The sequence below is a fragment of the Anoplopoma fimbria genome, chromosome 6 (genome assembly GCF_027596085.1).
Source record: "Anoplopoma fimbria isolate UVic2021 breed Golden Eagle Sablefish chromosome 6, Afim_UVic_2022, whole genome shotgun sequence".
In the NCBI taxonomy this organism is placed as follows: Eukaryota; Metazoa; Chordata; class Actinopteri; order Perciformes; family Anoplopomatidae; genus Anoplopoma; species Anoplopoma fimbria.
In genome coordinates, this window is record NC_072454.1 from 9925426 (window position 1) to 9940249 (window position 14824).

At 40.0% G+C, this 14824-nt stretch overlaps 2 protein-coding genes across 2 annotated transcripts; one reads left to right on the top strand and one right to left on the bottom strand.

The window, feature by feature from the left end:
• Nucleotides 1-7947: 7947 nt before the first annotated feature.
• Nucleotides 7948-10499, bottom strand: mzt1 (mitotic spindle organizing protein 1). The gene is made up of 3 exons (XM_054600583.1): nt 10181-10499; nt 9906-10051; nt 7948-8500 (listed from the first exon to the last, which is right to left on the bottom strand). The coding sequence occupies exons 1-3, from the start codon at nt 10230-10232 to the stop codon at nt 8477-8479; spliced, it is 222 nt and encodes a 73-aa protein (XP_054456558.1). The 5' UTR covers nt 10233-10499; the 3' UTR covers nt 7948-8476.
• A 42-nt stretch (nt 10500-10541) lies between these two features.
• On the top strand, nt 10542-14188 carry bora (bora aurora kinase A activator). Its single transcript, XM_054600245.1, has 12 exons — nt 10542-10649; nt 10920-11095; nt 11246-11352; nt 11534-11579; nt 11694-11772; nt 11942-11986; nt 12102-12158; nt 12267-12547; nt 12767-12929; nt 13030-13613; nt 13749-13889; nt 14100-14188. Exons 2-12 carry the CDS (start codon nt 10940-10942, stop codon nt 14118-14120), a joined length of 1680 nt encoding a protein of 559 aa, XP_054456220.1. The 5' UTR covers nt 10542-10649; nt 10920-10939; the 3' UTR covers nt 14121-14188.
• The last annotated feature ends 636 nt before the right edge of the window (nt 14189-14824 follow it).

Consider the following 14824-nt stretch of genomic DNA (forward strand, 5'->3'; position numbering starts at 1 on the left):
CTGGAGATGCTACTGTCACATTATCATAAAGAGGTGGAGCCTGGGTTTGTTCTTAGAGAGTGAGAGACACATTAACAGAGAGAGAGAGGGAGAGAGAGGAGAGGAGAGAGAGAGCAAAGATTAGCCTACATAAACTTTGGATAAGCCTATTTATGAACGCCTAACGACACTTAAGTATTAATGCTTGTGATGGCCCTCAATCCATCTCCTTTAAAGCATATTTAAAACCTTCATGGCATCAGCTTCCCACAACATCGTTTGTGACTAATAGTTGTATAATTGTAGCCCATTATCTCTGAAAAAAACATGTCCTGATTACTGTAGTTATTTGTCTTGAGAGCAACTATTCTGCCTGTTTAAATGCTATATGAGGGACTTGTTAAATCTGATTATAGCAGAGGAATCAAATACAAACAGAAACTTGAGAAGAGACTTGAATAAAGACTTAATATAAACACACATTTAAATCATATCAGTTCAGCAGACGTGACGTGTAAACTCTGAGGCGTTAACGGTATGATCGTTATGTGAAATTTAAAGAGTTTGAATTTAAATGTGAGTTAAGATTAGACATAAATTGATAATGAGACTTGAGCAGGAAAAATAGGGTGTCTGTCCTTTTTTAATTACAAACAGGTTTTTGTGTTAAGATTGAAAGCATGGTGAAATTATGGAAAAAGAACGCATGCCAAATGACTTGTTCATCCATGTCTAATTTCATTTTGTCACTAAAGGTGAAAAACAACAATATGTAAATTGGTGCCTTATTAGGGGATGTTTTTACATTTGTCCAAATAATTTATGTTGCACCTAATTCCTGCTGGGTGCCTTTGTTTTGTCATTATTGTAATGTTGTTTGTACCATCATGATCTTAAACCAACAAAAATCTAAATCTGAATTTGAATCAAAAGGGATCCAAAAATAGTCGAACCAAAGAGATGAGAGACTGTACAAAACCTCAGGAGGCAATAACCTTGTCTTGACAAATTGACCCCTTTTACCTGTTAACTGCACTGTTTCCTCATCTAGTCGTCACACACACACACACACACACACACACACACACACACACACACACACACACACACACACACACACACACACACACACACACACACACACACACACACACACACACACACACACACACACACACACACACACACACACACACACACACACTCCCATCATTTACATATGGAGCTCGCAGTCCTTTCAAAGTGGCTTTCACGGAACATTGTGCTGATAATGATCTTGGTCGTGAGGGAGAGAGAGACACAGATCTCCAGAGACTCACCATAAGACAAGGGGGAAGAGGATAAAACTCAGACTGTACTCCAACTCAAAGGACTTTAACACTCTTTTCCTCCTGACCCCCCTCCTCTCTCTCTCCAATAAGCCCTCTTGTGTTTTTTAATTGGCAGAAATTAATCTTTAGGATGTAGATGGTAGATTTACATTCATTAAAAGTCAAGAGAGGAAGCCAGGCTTGATGCTAATCAAATCTGCTTAATTATGCTTAACATGAGTATCTCCAGGGGAAGAGAGAGGGAGAGAGAGAGAGAGGGGGAAAGAGAGAGAGAGATAGCTAACTCGAACTTTTTACTTTTTGCCTTTGATAACTCCTGCTGAGTATGGCCTTTTCCTTGCCAAAAAGAAATGTCACGACTCTCTTTCTCCATCTGTAGAAAATACACGATAAAGCCATCAGTGTTAAGCAGCTGATTCATTCCCACCTTTAAGTGTTTAATATAGTGAGACGTTCAGTTTTAACCTCCAAGGCCGCAGTGCCCTGGAACTTTTCAGGCTTGGGGCGTCATCTGATGATAGATTTACTGATATGAACCCAGTTAGCCTACAAATGATGACATGAACAAGGGCCTGATGAGTAATATGTCAGCCTAAATAAATTATCTGTGATTATAACCTTAGATGGTATATTTTGCTTCATTTTTCATTTTAGGTTATCCATCCACGGTCTGCTAAGCAACCGGTGTTTTAAGAGAACCCTGTTAGCAGTCGGTTGCAGGATGCCCTGGTGGGAAATGACTTTGTCTCACAACAGGAAGGTCATAGGTTTAATTCCTACAGCAGCTATTGTGCTTAAACTCCCATGAAATGAAACAATGAACCGATACTTGCTGCAAAATCTGTCCAGTTAGTGAAGTATAAAATTACAGGAGAAGAAAGACACAAATTCATACATAAGCTGTGTAATAATAAAGGGGAACGCCAATGATTTTACACATCAAAGTTCGTTTTGCGTAGTACTACTTACCTGGCAGGATCCTCACAATATCACAAGATCCCACAACAATCCATCTTGTTAGGCTTCCGGTAGCATAATGCATTTGTGTCAGAACCAAAGTGGTCAAATAGTATTCAGTGAGGAGAAACTGGTAGTTACAGGCCTGGTTTAGGTGTGTGTGTTGTTCGTTTTTTTCAAGCCATAATGGCTCCCAACAAGGCCAGCGTAAATGCTGCAGTATTATCAGTTATATCAGAACTAGAGAATATTTCTTCACTGATGAAGAGCAAAGAATGACGCTGAAGGCTTTTCTCAATGGAGGAGATGTTTTTAAGCTCTTCACCTGACTGGCCTCTTTCACACTTTGATTGACGGACGGTTCATCCAATCAACCTGCAAAGTATTTTTTGAAAGTTTTCTGAGAGAGCCCTGTGGAAGTGGATTAAGTTTCTCAAGTGATGTCACTTGAGTCAGCATCGGCTCGGACCGAAGACTACAAATTAAAAAAATCTGGGGGTGTGGAGTTATAAAGAAGTGAGACCTCTGTAGCCCGCTTTGCTTGAGGCCACATTAGAGGATACGTAACACACCCAGATCTCAGACTAAACTGTCGGCTATTGAATTGCATTGTGGGTAACGTAGGCGGCAGGTTTTTACAAAAAAGAAGGATGCATGGAATAAAAAAAGATGATATTTCTGCTACTGCTGCATCAATTGTTATCCTTTTTTTAAAACTGTCTATTGTGAGTTTGAAAATGAGGAGCGCAATGCCATTTCAAGCTGTTAAAGTACTTTAAGTTTCCCCCATCAGACTTTGCAATCTTGACCACTTGGGAAAATTCCACTGTATATTACCGAGTTAATTCATTTTTTATATCATTGAGTCCTGTAGATGCTCCAGTTGTGTGTGATTTTTGCCTTCATTCATGTTATTGTATCATCTAGTCTACATTAGCTTGTTGTTTGAATGTTTTTGGATGAAATAGTTGACCCGTGTTTGCCGTTTATGTAGGCCTATGTTTTGATCTCAGGTAGGCTTACTGATTAAATTAAAGATTCCCTGGAACAATGTGCTTGCCAGAGATTTGAATCTGGTTCAGACTCCTTTTTCCTCACCATGTTTACTGTCTAAGACAAATTCAAACAGCCTCCTTTAGGAAACTAAATCTAGCTACAGTTTTGCTACTCATATGTATCTTGCCGTAGTGCCATCATGAGCCATAGAGACGAAGATAATACTCATGTTGTGTCGCAGTTTGAAAGCCAAGCTCTGGTCCCTTCCACATGTCTGTTTTGGCCAGTGAGCAGCAGAAGCATGAGGGAAATGTGTAGGTGGTTAGATCAGCCGATGAAGTGTAAATACCACTCAATCTGTTCTCATTAGAGGAGTAAAAACATACGAATCACTTCGCCTCTATTAAAAATGCCCCAGGGTCCTGGTTAAGTGTGTGTGTGTGTGTGTGTGTGCGAGTGTGTGTGTGTGTGAGAGAGAAGGAGGGGGATGACAGAATGATGTTTTGGCATTTGTGTCTGCAGAGGGGATCTGAAATGCCACCACCATCAACGCTGCTTAATTCTCAGAAACACACTCTTAATCTGAACAGACAATCCGTTCCGACAGCCACTGTTATGGTTCAAATCAACATGGAGTGAAGGGTGTGTGTGTGTGTGTGTGTGTGTGTGTGTGCGTGTGTGTGTGTGTGCTCTAGTGAGTGAGAGTGTACGTCATTGTGTTTTGGTATGTGATTAGGTGTCTGTGTGTGTGCTCATCCCCTGGATTTGTGTGTATGACCAAGATATCACACATTCTCCTATGATAATGTGGATTGATTATGGATATGATAATGAGAGGCCGGCGCGGCGTCGCGACCTTCACAAGGTCTAATTGAAACAAGCGTTGGTCCTCCGAAGCACTTATCAAGTCACACAGCACATCATTAATCACGGAGAATACAAGCTGTCACTGCAACACACATGCATGCACACACACACACACACACACTTTCTCTATTTTTCTGTTTTTCTAACATACACGCACACATGCTCTGTCCTGTCTCTTCTCTTCCTCTTAAACACACACACACAATGCAAGCTGTCACTACAATATGCCTGGCATTGTCTTCTTTTAAGGAGAGTGGACAGCTAGTCCTCCCTCCATCTCTATATTCAACAAGAAAAGTTGAAGAACAAACAGGCAGTTGGAGTTAAACCTTTTTTTTTTTTAAAAAGGAAGAACAAAAAAAAAAAAAAAGAGAAGGGATGTTAAAACAATTCAACAAACATGAACAGCTGTTCACTTCAACCAAAACTCGCCTTAAATTGAATTAACTGGATTTGTTTTACTACCTGCTTTTATTGGGAGACAATTTAACAACCAAATGTGATTCCAATGTCTGATTAAGGCGGCATATGGTGCCTACCTGTTAAACACAACGTGCTCAACACCAGCTTAACGCCTCAGTGAGCCACTCGAATAAACTAATAAGCCCAATATCATATTAGTCATTACATAGTCCAACACACAAAATTCCAATCTGATAAAAAGGTGGTTTCATTATCATCGTAAGGAAAACACAAGGGAGTTTGCAGGCGCTACGTCGATGCCATCACCAACTTTGTTAATTGTTATTCAATTAACTGCTTTTGTTAATGAAACCAATTAATACTTAAAAACAAGCAGGGAGATATATGATTATTATGCATCTATGCAGGAGACAGCTAATTACAACTGTAAATCAATCAATTCTACATTAATCAGCTTGGAAAATGTCCAAAAATAACAAAGTCACTAAAAGACTTTGTAAGTTTTTTTAATTTTTTTTTTTACATATTTTGATTGCCATCCCATTATCCTGTCTAATGATTGTTAACGATCCTTTAAAGAGTTTATGATCCAATCTCCTTGCTGTGAATTTAATTGGGACCTAAATAGTATAATCCTACGGTGTTTAAGTGCGGCCTGTATGTGATCAAGGGTGGCGTACTGGAGTAAGATCTAACAAGGTCACAGAGCTCCTCTCAGGGAAAAAAAACAAACAGTCAGTGAAGCGTCACAGGGCTGAAGGATGAAGGTTCGATCAGTTACAGAAAGATTAATGAATCAATCACTTCAGTGCCAGAATACAGACCTGTATAAAGTATGATCTCTTCAGGATGCACACCGCTATAGGGCATCAATAATTGGGTTTCAGGGGATTAAGAAAATGCTGCTATCTATCTAGTAAGTTATGCTATTTATTATCATCCATATAAACACTATTCTGATTGCTTAAGTAAAAGCAGAAATACCACAATGTAAAACTAGTCCATTAGAAGCAAAAGTCCTGCCTTCAAAATTGTACTTAGATTTGTATGAAAGAAAAAAATGAAAGCTGCATGGTCTATTAAAGATCTTAAAGTTAAATCTGGTGGCTGTGGAGCGAATTTCAAATATTTTACAAGCCGTGGTTAAATCTAGTTTATCACGATGCATCATATTTTATATGCATATTATAGTCTTTTAAACTATTTAAGCAGCAAAATAACTACAGCTGTCAAATAAATGTAGTGGAGTAAACAGTGCTATATTCCCAATTTATATTAAAGTACTATATATATATATATATAGTATATTATATTATGGAGTAGAATCATAGCATACAATATACCAAACTCAAGAAAATGAGTAAATATTCTTTACCCAGCCCACATGGATTTATCAAACACCAAAAATACCTTTGCAGTGCTGAAACGTCTGTCGGCCAAGAATATAACCTCTTAGACACTTTGTCTTTACAATTAAAAAAGTTCCTTTCCTGAAACACCACTCAAGTTTTTTATTATTTATCCAACCGAAAGAACTCATCAGAAATAAAGGCTCAAAACTTAACATTCTAGCCATGAAATTATCATATAATTTGCAATGAAATGGACATAACAAACAAAACCTTGTCCCTGCAGGGAGACCATTAGACCTACCTGTTTATGGCTAATGGTAATTAGTAACCTAAATATAACTGTGCACATAGAGATCTTTGACTTTGGTTACACTTGCCTTCTACTCTACACTATGTTTGTAATTTACTTTTGTAAAAACATCAACAGACCACCTTTTCTTATGCATAAGAAACTTCTAATCAGTCCAGTCTAATTATTTTTGTAATATCCATTGCGCACACCTGAACCGTAATCTTTCACTTTTAAATGAGACTGCCCTCATTTATCAGAAAAATAATCGTCAGCCCGGATAATTATCAGACATACAAACATAAACACCTTTAGAAGTTCAGATGCGAGGACCTGCATAAGTTTATACAGTCATGTGACCTGACCAGTGGCCTAGTTGAACACCTCTTAGATGTTTATGCATATATGGACGCTAATCTCTCAGCCAGGACTATGGGATTTGAGAATATTTTGTTTTATGGAGATCAAAGTAGCCGGCTGGGATCAGGAGAAACCCTTCAAACACATCAAACAGAGAGCAATGAATCCTGAATCCCACGCCCACAGTAGCCAATCAAGCCGTGCATAACTCTTTGTAAAAGAAAAGGATTCTCAATGTGGGTCTACCCTCCATCAACAGCTCCTGCAGCTCGCCCCCCCACGGAGGCCAGGGGTTGTTTAGGCTCATGAGCGATCAAGGAGAGCCACTGCGCCAGTATCTGTACGCCTCTCATACTTGGCTAACACGATGCTGGTATTGAGGAACACAGAGATACTGTGTTAAGAGATCAAAGCAGCGGTACAGAGATTTAGACTCACAGCCTGTCAGTCAAGATGGCGAGACAAAGCAGAGGAAGACAGAAGTGCTTACACACACTCACACACTCTCCCGCTCGCTCGCCGGCTCTCTCTGTGGTGTGCCTGTGAGGGGTGAGGCGTGACTGTCAGATGGCTTGGGGGGGCTACTCATTTGTAGACATCCACAGCGCTGCAGGAACACCTAAACTCTAACACACACATAGAGGGACACACACACACCACACACACATTCAAGAGCTACTGATTCAAGCCCTTTCGGATGAGAGGTCGCTTCTAGCCCGTATATTGGCCTGTGGAGGAATGTTCTGTGCTCTCAGCATTTTCGCTCGTCTCGAAGATGAATAGAGCTATTTCACAGACGGTGGAGAAACAAAACAATGCTCTGTGTGGTTAGACACATGATGTAGGGGCTTCATTTCTGGTTGATCAAAGACAGGTTTTTTTTTTTTTGTCAAGTTTGCAATAAATCTCAAATTCTTTTTTGTTTTGTTTGTGTGGATAGACATAAAGGGGGTAAAGATTTTAAGTTCAACAGGACATCCTGCTGTAAAGAATGACCCTTGTTCATGTCTTCTCTTTTGTACATGTTGATGTGATCGCCCCTGCATGCTTCGTGTTTGTATCTTTTTCCCTTTCACCTAGTGTGACAGGAAAGATCATTTCCTTTGCACAATCCTTAAGAAAATTTCAAGTCCCATTTGAAAGCCATTACGGATTACATCACTGGGGAAAAATGCTTTGTTATGTTCTACAATGGGATCAAGGCCACATTGGGAAAAAGGACATCATGGTAAATAAATTGGGAAAATATGATTCAAAAAGTGCCTGATAAAATCTCAGTATTTAACTGGTCTCAAACATCAGGGAAACTATGAGTGGAAACTCGCACAGTTAAAACCTAACGCCTAATAAACACCCATGTCTCAGATAAGAAGAAGAATGACACAACACCACCTTGTGGTCGTTGACTGTAACATTTTAATTTAGACTTTTTGCCATCATTGATGGTTAAGCAGACAATGAAAATATCAAAATTATTAAGTCGAAAAATGCATTATGCCAACACAAAATTAAAAACAATTCATACAAATGATCATAAAAACTTTTTCTTATGAGAAGTGCAATACAAGTTGACTATCAGAAATTGTAAGTATGCTCTTAAATTAAGGCAGGATGGAAATGCTAAAACCACTCTGATCTTCCACTCTACAAATGGCCGGAGGAGAAACTTGCAAGCAATTCTGAGGCAAAATGGCCGAGCATGCCCTCATGTCGGGAGAAGATTTGGGTTTGAGACGAGGACTGAGGTCGACACCTCCGCACAAAAACTCAAGACACAAGTCAAAGCAGGGAACAGGAAGAGTTAGTCACCATGGAGGCCCAGAGGACACACCGCCAACACACAGGCCGCCCATCGTAGGTACAGATCCAGGAATGGGGCATGATCCCATTAAAGTTCATACAGAGAAGATCAGGCTGCAACTTCAGTTAGTGCAGTTTTCAGAAGCCTGAAAGAGAAAATAAATATAAAAGTGGCAGTGATGCATCAGTATGATTAATTATGAGATCACTATACCGTGTTTTTTATAATCAAATTGCTACTGCTTTATGGACGGGCTACAACTGTGCACAGGACACAATTCTGAAATATGTACATATTTTACTTTTTTCAGGCTCCGATACCTCATCACATTAGTTCAAAAAAAATCATAGAAATGCAATATATCTGTAAAACAGTCATGCTTATCAATATGCGCTATTACGCACAATGTTCTAATGCACCCATGGATATTCAAGAGAGGGATACCCCAGTATTAATGGCACGGCAGAAAAACATTTTTTTTATTGTTTTATCAAACAGCTCTGTTAACAATTTACCATTTCAGAAGATATCTAGGTTGGGATACAAAAAGCATGATGAAGACAGCAGCTGTAGGCTTCTTCCTTTTTAAGTCCGACACTTCACTAGTTTTGTGAGATGGTGAATGCTGTCATATTGACGCCAATCTAACATCTCAATGAGTGATTGAGCTTGATTAATTGATCAACGGAAAGTTTATGAAGATTTCAATTATCCATCACATGCAATTCATTTATAATATATTATTTTATTTTTTTAAAACACTTCACTACACACTGGTTACAATACTAAAACGTGAGGGCTTTCTGCTCTTTTCCCTGGTATATCATTGCAAATTCAGGACGTTTTTGGACAATTGGATATTACATTACATTACAGTCATTTAGCAGACGCTTTTATCCAAAGCGACTTACAATAAGTGTATTCAACATAGGTATTCAAGAGAACTACTAGTCACCAGAAGTCATAAGTGACAGACATTGTAAGACACTACATTGAGGTGTGGTAATTTCACTTTGGCATTTGGACCTGATTTCTTAAAAAAATGAATATGGATCAGCAGTTACGGATGTCAGTAAACAGGAACAGAACTCCCCACTGACATCAGGACAGCAGAGTCGCTGCCCATCTTTTGGCGCAGGCTGAAAACTCACCTCTTCAAGAAAGTACTACCCTGAGCCTTCCGCTTAGCACTTACTGTATTCATATTAGTTTGTTGCACTTATTGTATTCATATTAGTTTGTTGCACTTATTGTATTCGTATTAGTTTGTTTCTGCACTGTACTTTTGCTCTGGTTTATGCTCTTAGATGCTTGTTTAAGAAAGGAGATGCACTTATGACTTCTGGTGACTAGTAGTTCTCTTGAATACCTATGTTGAATACACTTATTGTAAGTCGCTTTGGATAAAAGTGGATAAAATGACTGTAATGTCATGTAATGACTGGGACTTAACCCTCCTTCACAGCCCACACCATGTTCTCTTCATTAATGTTAGTGTATATGACTTAGTGAGTTAATAATGTTAATGTTAGTAGATTAAGTTTCTGTACCTTGAGTGTTTCAGAAGCTTTCCTCAGTTCTTTGATGACTGCAGACAGAGCCTCTGGGTTGATGCCTTGCTCACACAGTCTCACACATATGGACAGAGACTCCATGTCCAGACCTGTGTTCAGCAACCTGGAGATCTCCAGCAGCACTGGTGTGAGACAGAAAGGGACACGTTAAGTTATCCAGACATCATTATTTAGGTGCATTGTCTGACATTATTTTATCACAATAAAAACACAAACTACTGCATGTTCATTCATGTAAAATATACATGTACCGTCCATGGTCTCCCGGACTGTATTGAGGTTTGCATTAGCTGCACTTGCCATAGTGTCCCGTTAGCCAGCGTTTGCTAGCAGGTGGCTAACAATAAAGACTCTAGGAGGTATTTTACGCTATAAAATATTACGGTTTTTTTAAACAGATGAGCCAGATGTTAAAAGTTTCGCATTCATTTTAGATACGAGCTCCCAAACATGTGAAAAGCGCTTTCATTAAGGGACTGTATCAGCTAGCTAGTTCGTTAGCTTCCTTTCCAGCTCAGCTAGCTGTAGGCGGAAGTGACGACACGTCTTCGCTGATTGGTTCCCCAGAACTTCCTGCTACGTTTCTATTGGCTAGCGGGGCTTATGGGGGAAATTGAAATAAACGTTGGTTTTGAAACCTCTCGCTTCCGATTGTTTGCTGACTGATCAATGAAGATCTTCTTTTAGCTGGGTGTTCAAAGTCCTGGCTCCTCAACAGATGTAAGTACCAACGTTACCACATAATAATATATACATTTCAGTAAAGTGGTGTGTTAAGAAAGAGGACAGAAGGAGATTCCTTCTACACTAAGTCAAAGCTAATTGCTACATTTGAAGGCTACTGCTATAGTAACAGGGGAAGCAATGCAACTCAAATAACCTTAAATCAACAAAATAAATAAATGGCTCACGATACAATACAATATAAACTGTCCTTTGAGTGGATTATCCCTTGTCAATTATATGTCTTAAATGTCCTTTTCCTTCCAGACTGCTATTCTTCAGCTAAGATGGGGGACCATGTTGAGCTCACGTTACAGATCACCCCAGAGACTCCAGGCAGGCCTTCAGTGAGAAACCCATTTGAGAGTCCCAATGACTACCACCACCTCCGGGAAGCCCTGGTGCCAAGCCCATCTGTCTTCAAGTCCAAGCCTTGTAGAGCGGTCAGTTTGAACACCTCACACCCATCACCTCACATAACTAGTCCTACTGCTGTGTGCCCCGCTTTGTCACACAGCAAATATCTAAATACTGTAATATGTCCACAAGTTGTTTAGCTATACTGATATGTAGTCTTTTATTCTCTCCCTCAGACTCCACCCAAGTTTAACTGGTCTATCGATGAAATGGCCAGTCTTCTCCCAGTACACATAGACGCAGAGGACATCCAGCGACAATCTTTTTACCTCAGCCAGACGAGGTATGTTCTGAAACACAGTAGGCACAGTATTTATGTAGGTATCAAGGATGACATTGTGACAAAACTGAAGTTACCTGTGAAGGGTGAAAAGAAATTCATATCCCGGTGTGTTAAAATGGAAATGCGCAGAACAAATTTAAAGATGGAATTCATGTGTCAAATCTTTTCCCTACCCATCTAGGATGGATTCCGACATTGAGGAAAAGCGACAGAATGCTATTGAGCAGGTATGAGATTCTTATCAAAACGAAATCACATTGGATAGAGAAGTTATTATATAATATTAATGATTTTTATTGATTTATTTGGTAAATATGTAATCTGGCTGTCTCCCAATAAAGTTTTTCACCAAAGGAGCCATTGTGCCTTCGCCCTGGGCAGCACCAGACAGCCGTAAAGGTCCTCAGGTGTATATGAAAAGTAAGTTTATCCAAATGTTATACTACTTTTTAACTGTATTTATATTACTTTTAAAGACTAAAGTCTTTCATAGCCACATATTCATCCCTGTGTTTGCCTTCATTTTGGTGTTGTACATTATTTAAGCATTTCATGTTAATGGGACTGTGTTGTGTCTTTACACTTGTAGGTCCTATGTCTGCAATGATTGTAGAGGAGCCAGAAAAAATCTCAGGTTGGTGTGTTCTTTGAGAGGGTTAACTTTCTACAAACAGTGCCCAATCTCTTCATCTTTCCTGCACTATCTTGTTACTTGTTTTTGATCCAACTTCATTATGTTTCTTTTACAGTTGGTTGTCAGACAACTCTTACATTACCCTTGGCTTTTGATATGGAGAAAGTACTGGGTAAGCCATTTATAAACGGCAGTACAATAAAATCCGAGGTTCTGTTATTAAAGAGTATTTTACTAACAAGTCACCACGTTTGTCCGTCTTTTTCTACCCTCTCCTCAGGGGAATATTACCGCAACGGGGAAGCAGGTGATGCTGTGCAGGAGAGCCTCAGCTCCTCTTCCTTAAGACGAAAACTCTTCCTCGATGGCCAGGGCACCTACAGCGGCTCTGACAGCTCCAGCCCACCAAGCCCAGAGAGAAGCCATATCACGGAGCAGAGGCTCTCTCTAGACCGAGAAGAGGGAGCTGTAGGACGGGTCGCAGCTTCTGAAGGAGAAGCTATATCATCCATCTTTTGCTCCCCTTTATCCTGTGGCGCGTCTGCTCCGACTCCCTCTACGGTAAGTGGAGATGTGTAGGAATGCAAATAATAATTATTTCAAGAGTCCAAGTTCTGTTTATTGACAAACTAGAAACAGCTAACTTAACTTAATTTTTTGCTTAAAGTGATTTTTAGCAAGGATTTCACGTCTTTTTTTTCTCGTATTTGGATCAAACTGCTTATTGAATTAACACTTGCACTGTTAAACAAACATGTATTTGCATTGTCTTTACTATAGGGTCAGTTCTCGTCCAGTCCCATCCAGCATGGCTGCTTCCGGGACTGCAGCCTCGGCAGCATCGCCAGTCCTCTGTTCCCCGATAGGTCGTCTCCTGCTGGCCTCGTCTCGCCCACAATTTCTCCTATTGTTGCACATGCAGCACGCACACCCATATGCTCAGGTAGACTATATGTTTTTGTAACACATAAGAAATAGGGCAGAATTGTTTAACTACTCGCGTTTCTCTTCAAGCTGAATCTGAATCTATGTTCTTTCTTTAGCTGAGAGGAAGCAGCAGAGCAATTTTACTCCACTGGGCGTTTCCCTGGACATAAATGTCACTCCTTTCAACGAGAGTCCATTTGTCGAGGGTTGCTCACCCATTCGTAGCTGCTCCCCACACCACCTCCTTTGCCACAACGATCCCCAGCACAACGCCAGACCTAAGCCCCGGACCAGAGTCCGCTGCTGGGCCTCCCCTCCCCTCATCTCCCCCATCCTCAACCCTAAGCTTCAGGACAATCAGGAGGCTGAGGACCAACTCCCCTTCTCCTCTCCAGCTTCCTTTTCTTCCTCCTCTTCTCTCCCCCTTATGGACCTGGATCCATCTTCACCCCTGGTCCACAAAGCACACCTCGCTGACACTGAGAGAGTTAGCTTGGATCCTATGGAACCTGTGAGAATGGAGGAGGGCAAGGAGGCAGAGACAGAAGGGAGGTTGGAGGATGAAGAGGAGGAAGGTGCAGTGCTTTCGAAACAGCTGACAAGCTCTCGTATGGGCAATGTGTCGGCAACAGAAAGCTCTCATATGTTTTTATCTCTTCTGGCAGAGGGAAGCAGCATACGCTACGATTCTAGCATGCAGGTTAGTGTGAGCGGTTTGATCCAGGCAGAACAAAGAGTTGCTTTGTTCTTTTCTTTGTGTCACTATATATTTTTGTCATATCATGTTGAGATGTTTGTCTAACTAAAAAAAGGATTGCTTTTCGTGTGCATTCAGGTGGACAGCGGGTACAACACTACCTCAGCAGGCACCGCCAGTCTTATAGATGGCATCGGCTCTGACTGTCACGGCAAAGAGTCCTTCAGTTCAAACCTGGCAGAAGAAGCCTTTCAACTCACTCGACACACTAAAGTAAAGGTAAGTTAACCCTTTACACACAAACACAGAGTGGAGGATACATGTGTTTGTATCTTTTAGATCTAATGCAGTTTCAGCACTTATTTAAAACACATTCCTGAAATTATCTTGAAGACTTACAGTGTTGTGCTGCAAGGCTTCTTATTGTTTTTTAAATACATTTTTCAATTTACTTCACGTGTCACTAAAAGTGAGTTTCTTATTTTCCAGGTATTTTATCCTCACCACTGAGCATTATGATGGATGCATTTTAAAGGGACGCCTCTTCCAGAGGATTTATTTCCAACCAAATACAACAAAGTTTACACTATGTTTTTAAAGCATTTATGTTGTGTATTGATTTGGTAAGTGGTATTGGGGTCCGTTTGAACTGAGGGGTTTCACAATTGGTTATTTGTTTGTTTTTTTAAGGTTTAAAGTTCATTTTGTCATACTGAGAGCAAATGCTCTACCACAGTGTGTTTCATCATACGTTTCATCACAGGTTGGAAGGGAGATGACTAACCCATAATTCATCTTAGTACCACTGTAATACACTGATGACTAATGATTATAAGTCAACAGTTCTTTTGGACCCAATACTGTTTACTGGTGTGATAAAGAGGAAGAATTTCTGTATCAAATTTGCACAACAATAACCTCCTTGAACGCTGTATTGATGCTGAGGTCACCATTTCATTTGGTGCTGACATGATAGATCCTGACTTTCAGATGACATCAGATTTGTACTGTATTTATCTTTTTATAAAACAGTTTATCATGATGATTTTTTTATGATTACAGAATTTCTTTTATTGAATGAGTAAGCGTTGTTAACACAGGTGGACCTTATTCGGATTGTTAGAATATTTATTCGTGAATAAGACGCAATGAATAATACCACTATCACATTAAAAGCTTATTGAGCCATTTGTTGTTTTTTGTTTCGTTTCATA

Bases quoted from the DNA above. Each gene is read 5' to 3' on its own strand.
- mzt1 (XM_054600583.1), bottom strand. From the start codon at position 10,232: ATGGCAAGTGCAGCTAATGCAAACCTCAATACAGTCCGGGAGACCATG. The intron at 10,052-10,180 runs GTACATGTATAT...GTCTCACACCAG, and splicing joins AGTCCGGGAGACCATGGACG to TGCTGCTGGAGATCTCCAGG. The intron at 8,501-9,905 runs GTACAGAAACTT...TTTCTCTTTCAG, and splicing joins AAGCTTCTGAAACACTCAAG to GCTTCTGAAAACTGCACTAA.
- bora (XM_054600245.1), top strand. From the start codon at position 10,940: ATGGGGGACCATGTTGAGCTCACGTTACAGATCACCCCAGAGACTCCA. The intron at 11,096-11,245 runs GTCAGTTTGAAC...TCTCTCCCTCAG, and splicing joins AGTCCAAGCCTTGTAGAGCG to ACTCCACCCAAGTTTAACTG. The intron at 13,614-13,748 runs GTTAGTGTGAGC...GTGTGCATTCAG, and splicing joins GCTACGATTCTAGCATGCAG to GTGGACAGCGGGTACAACAC.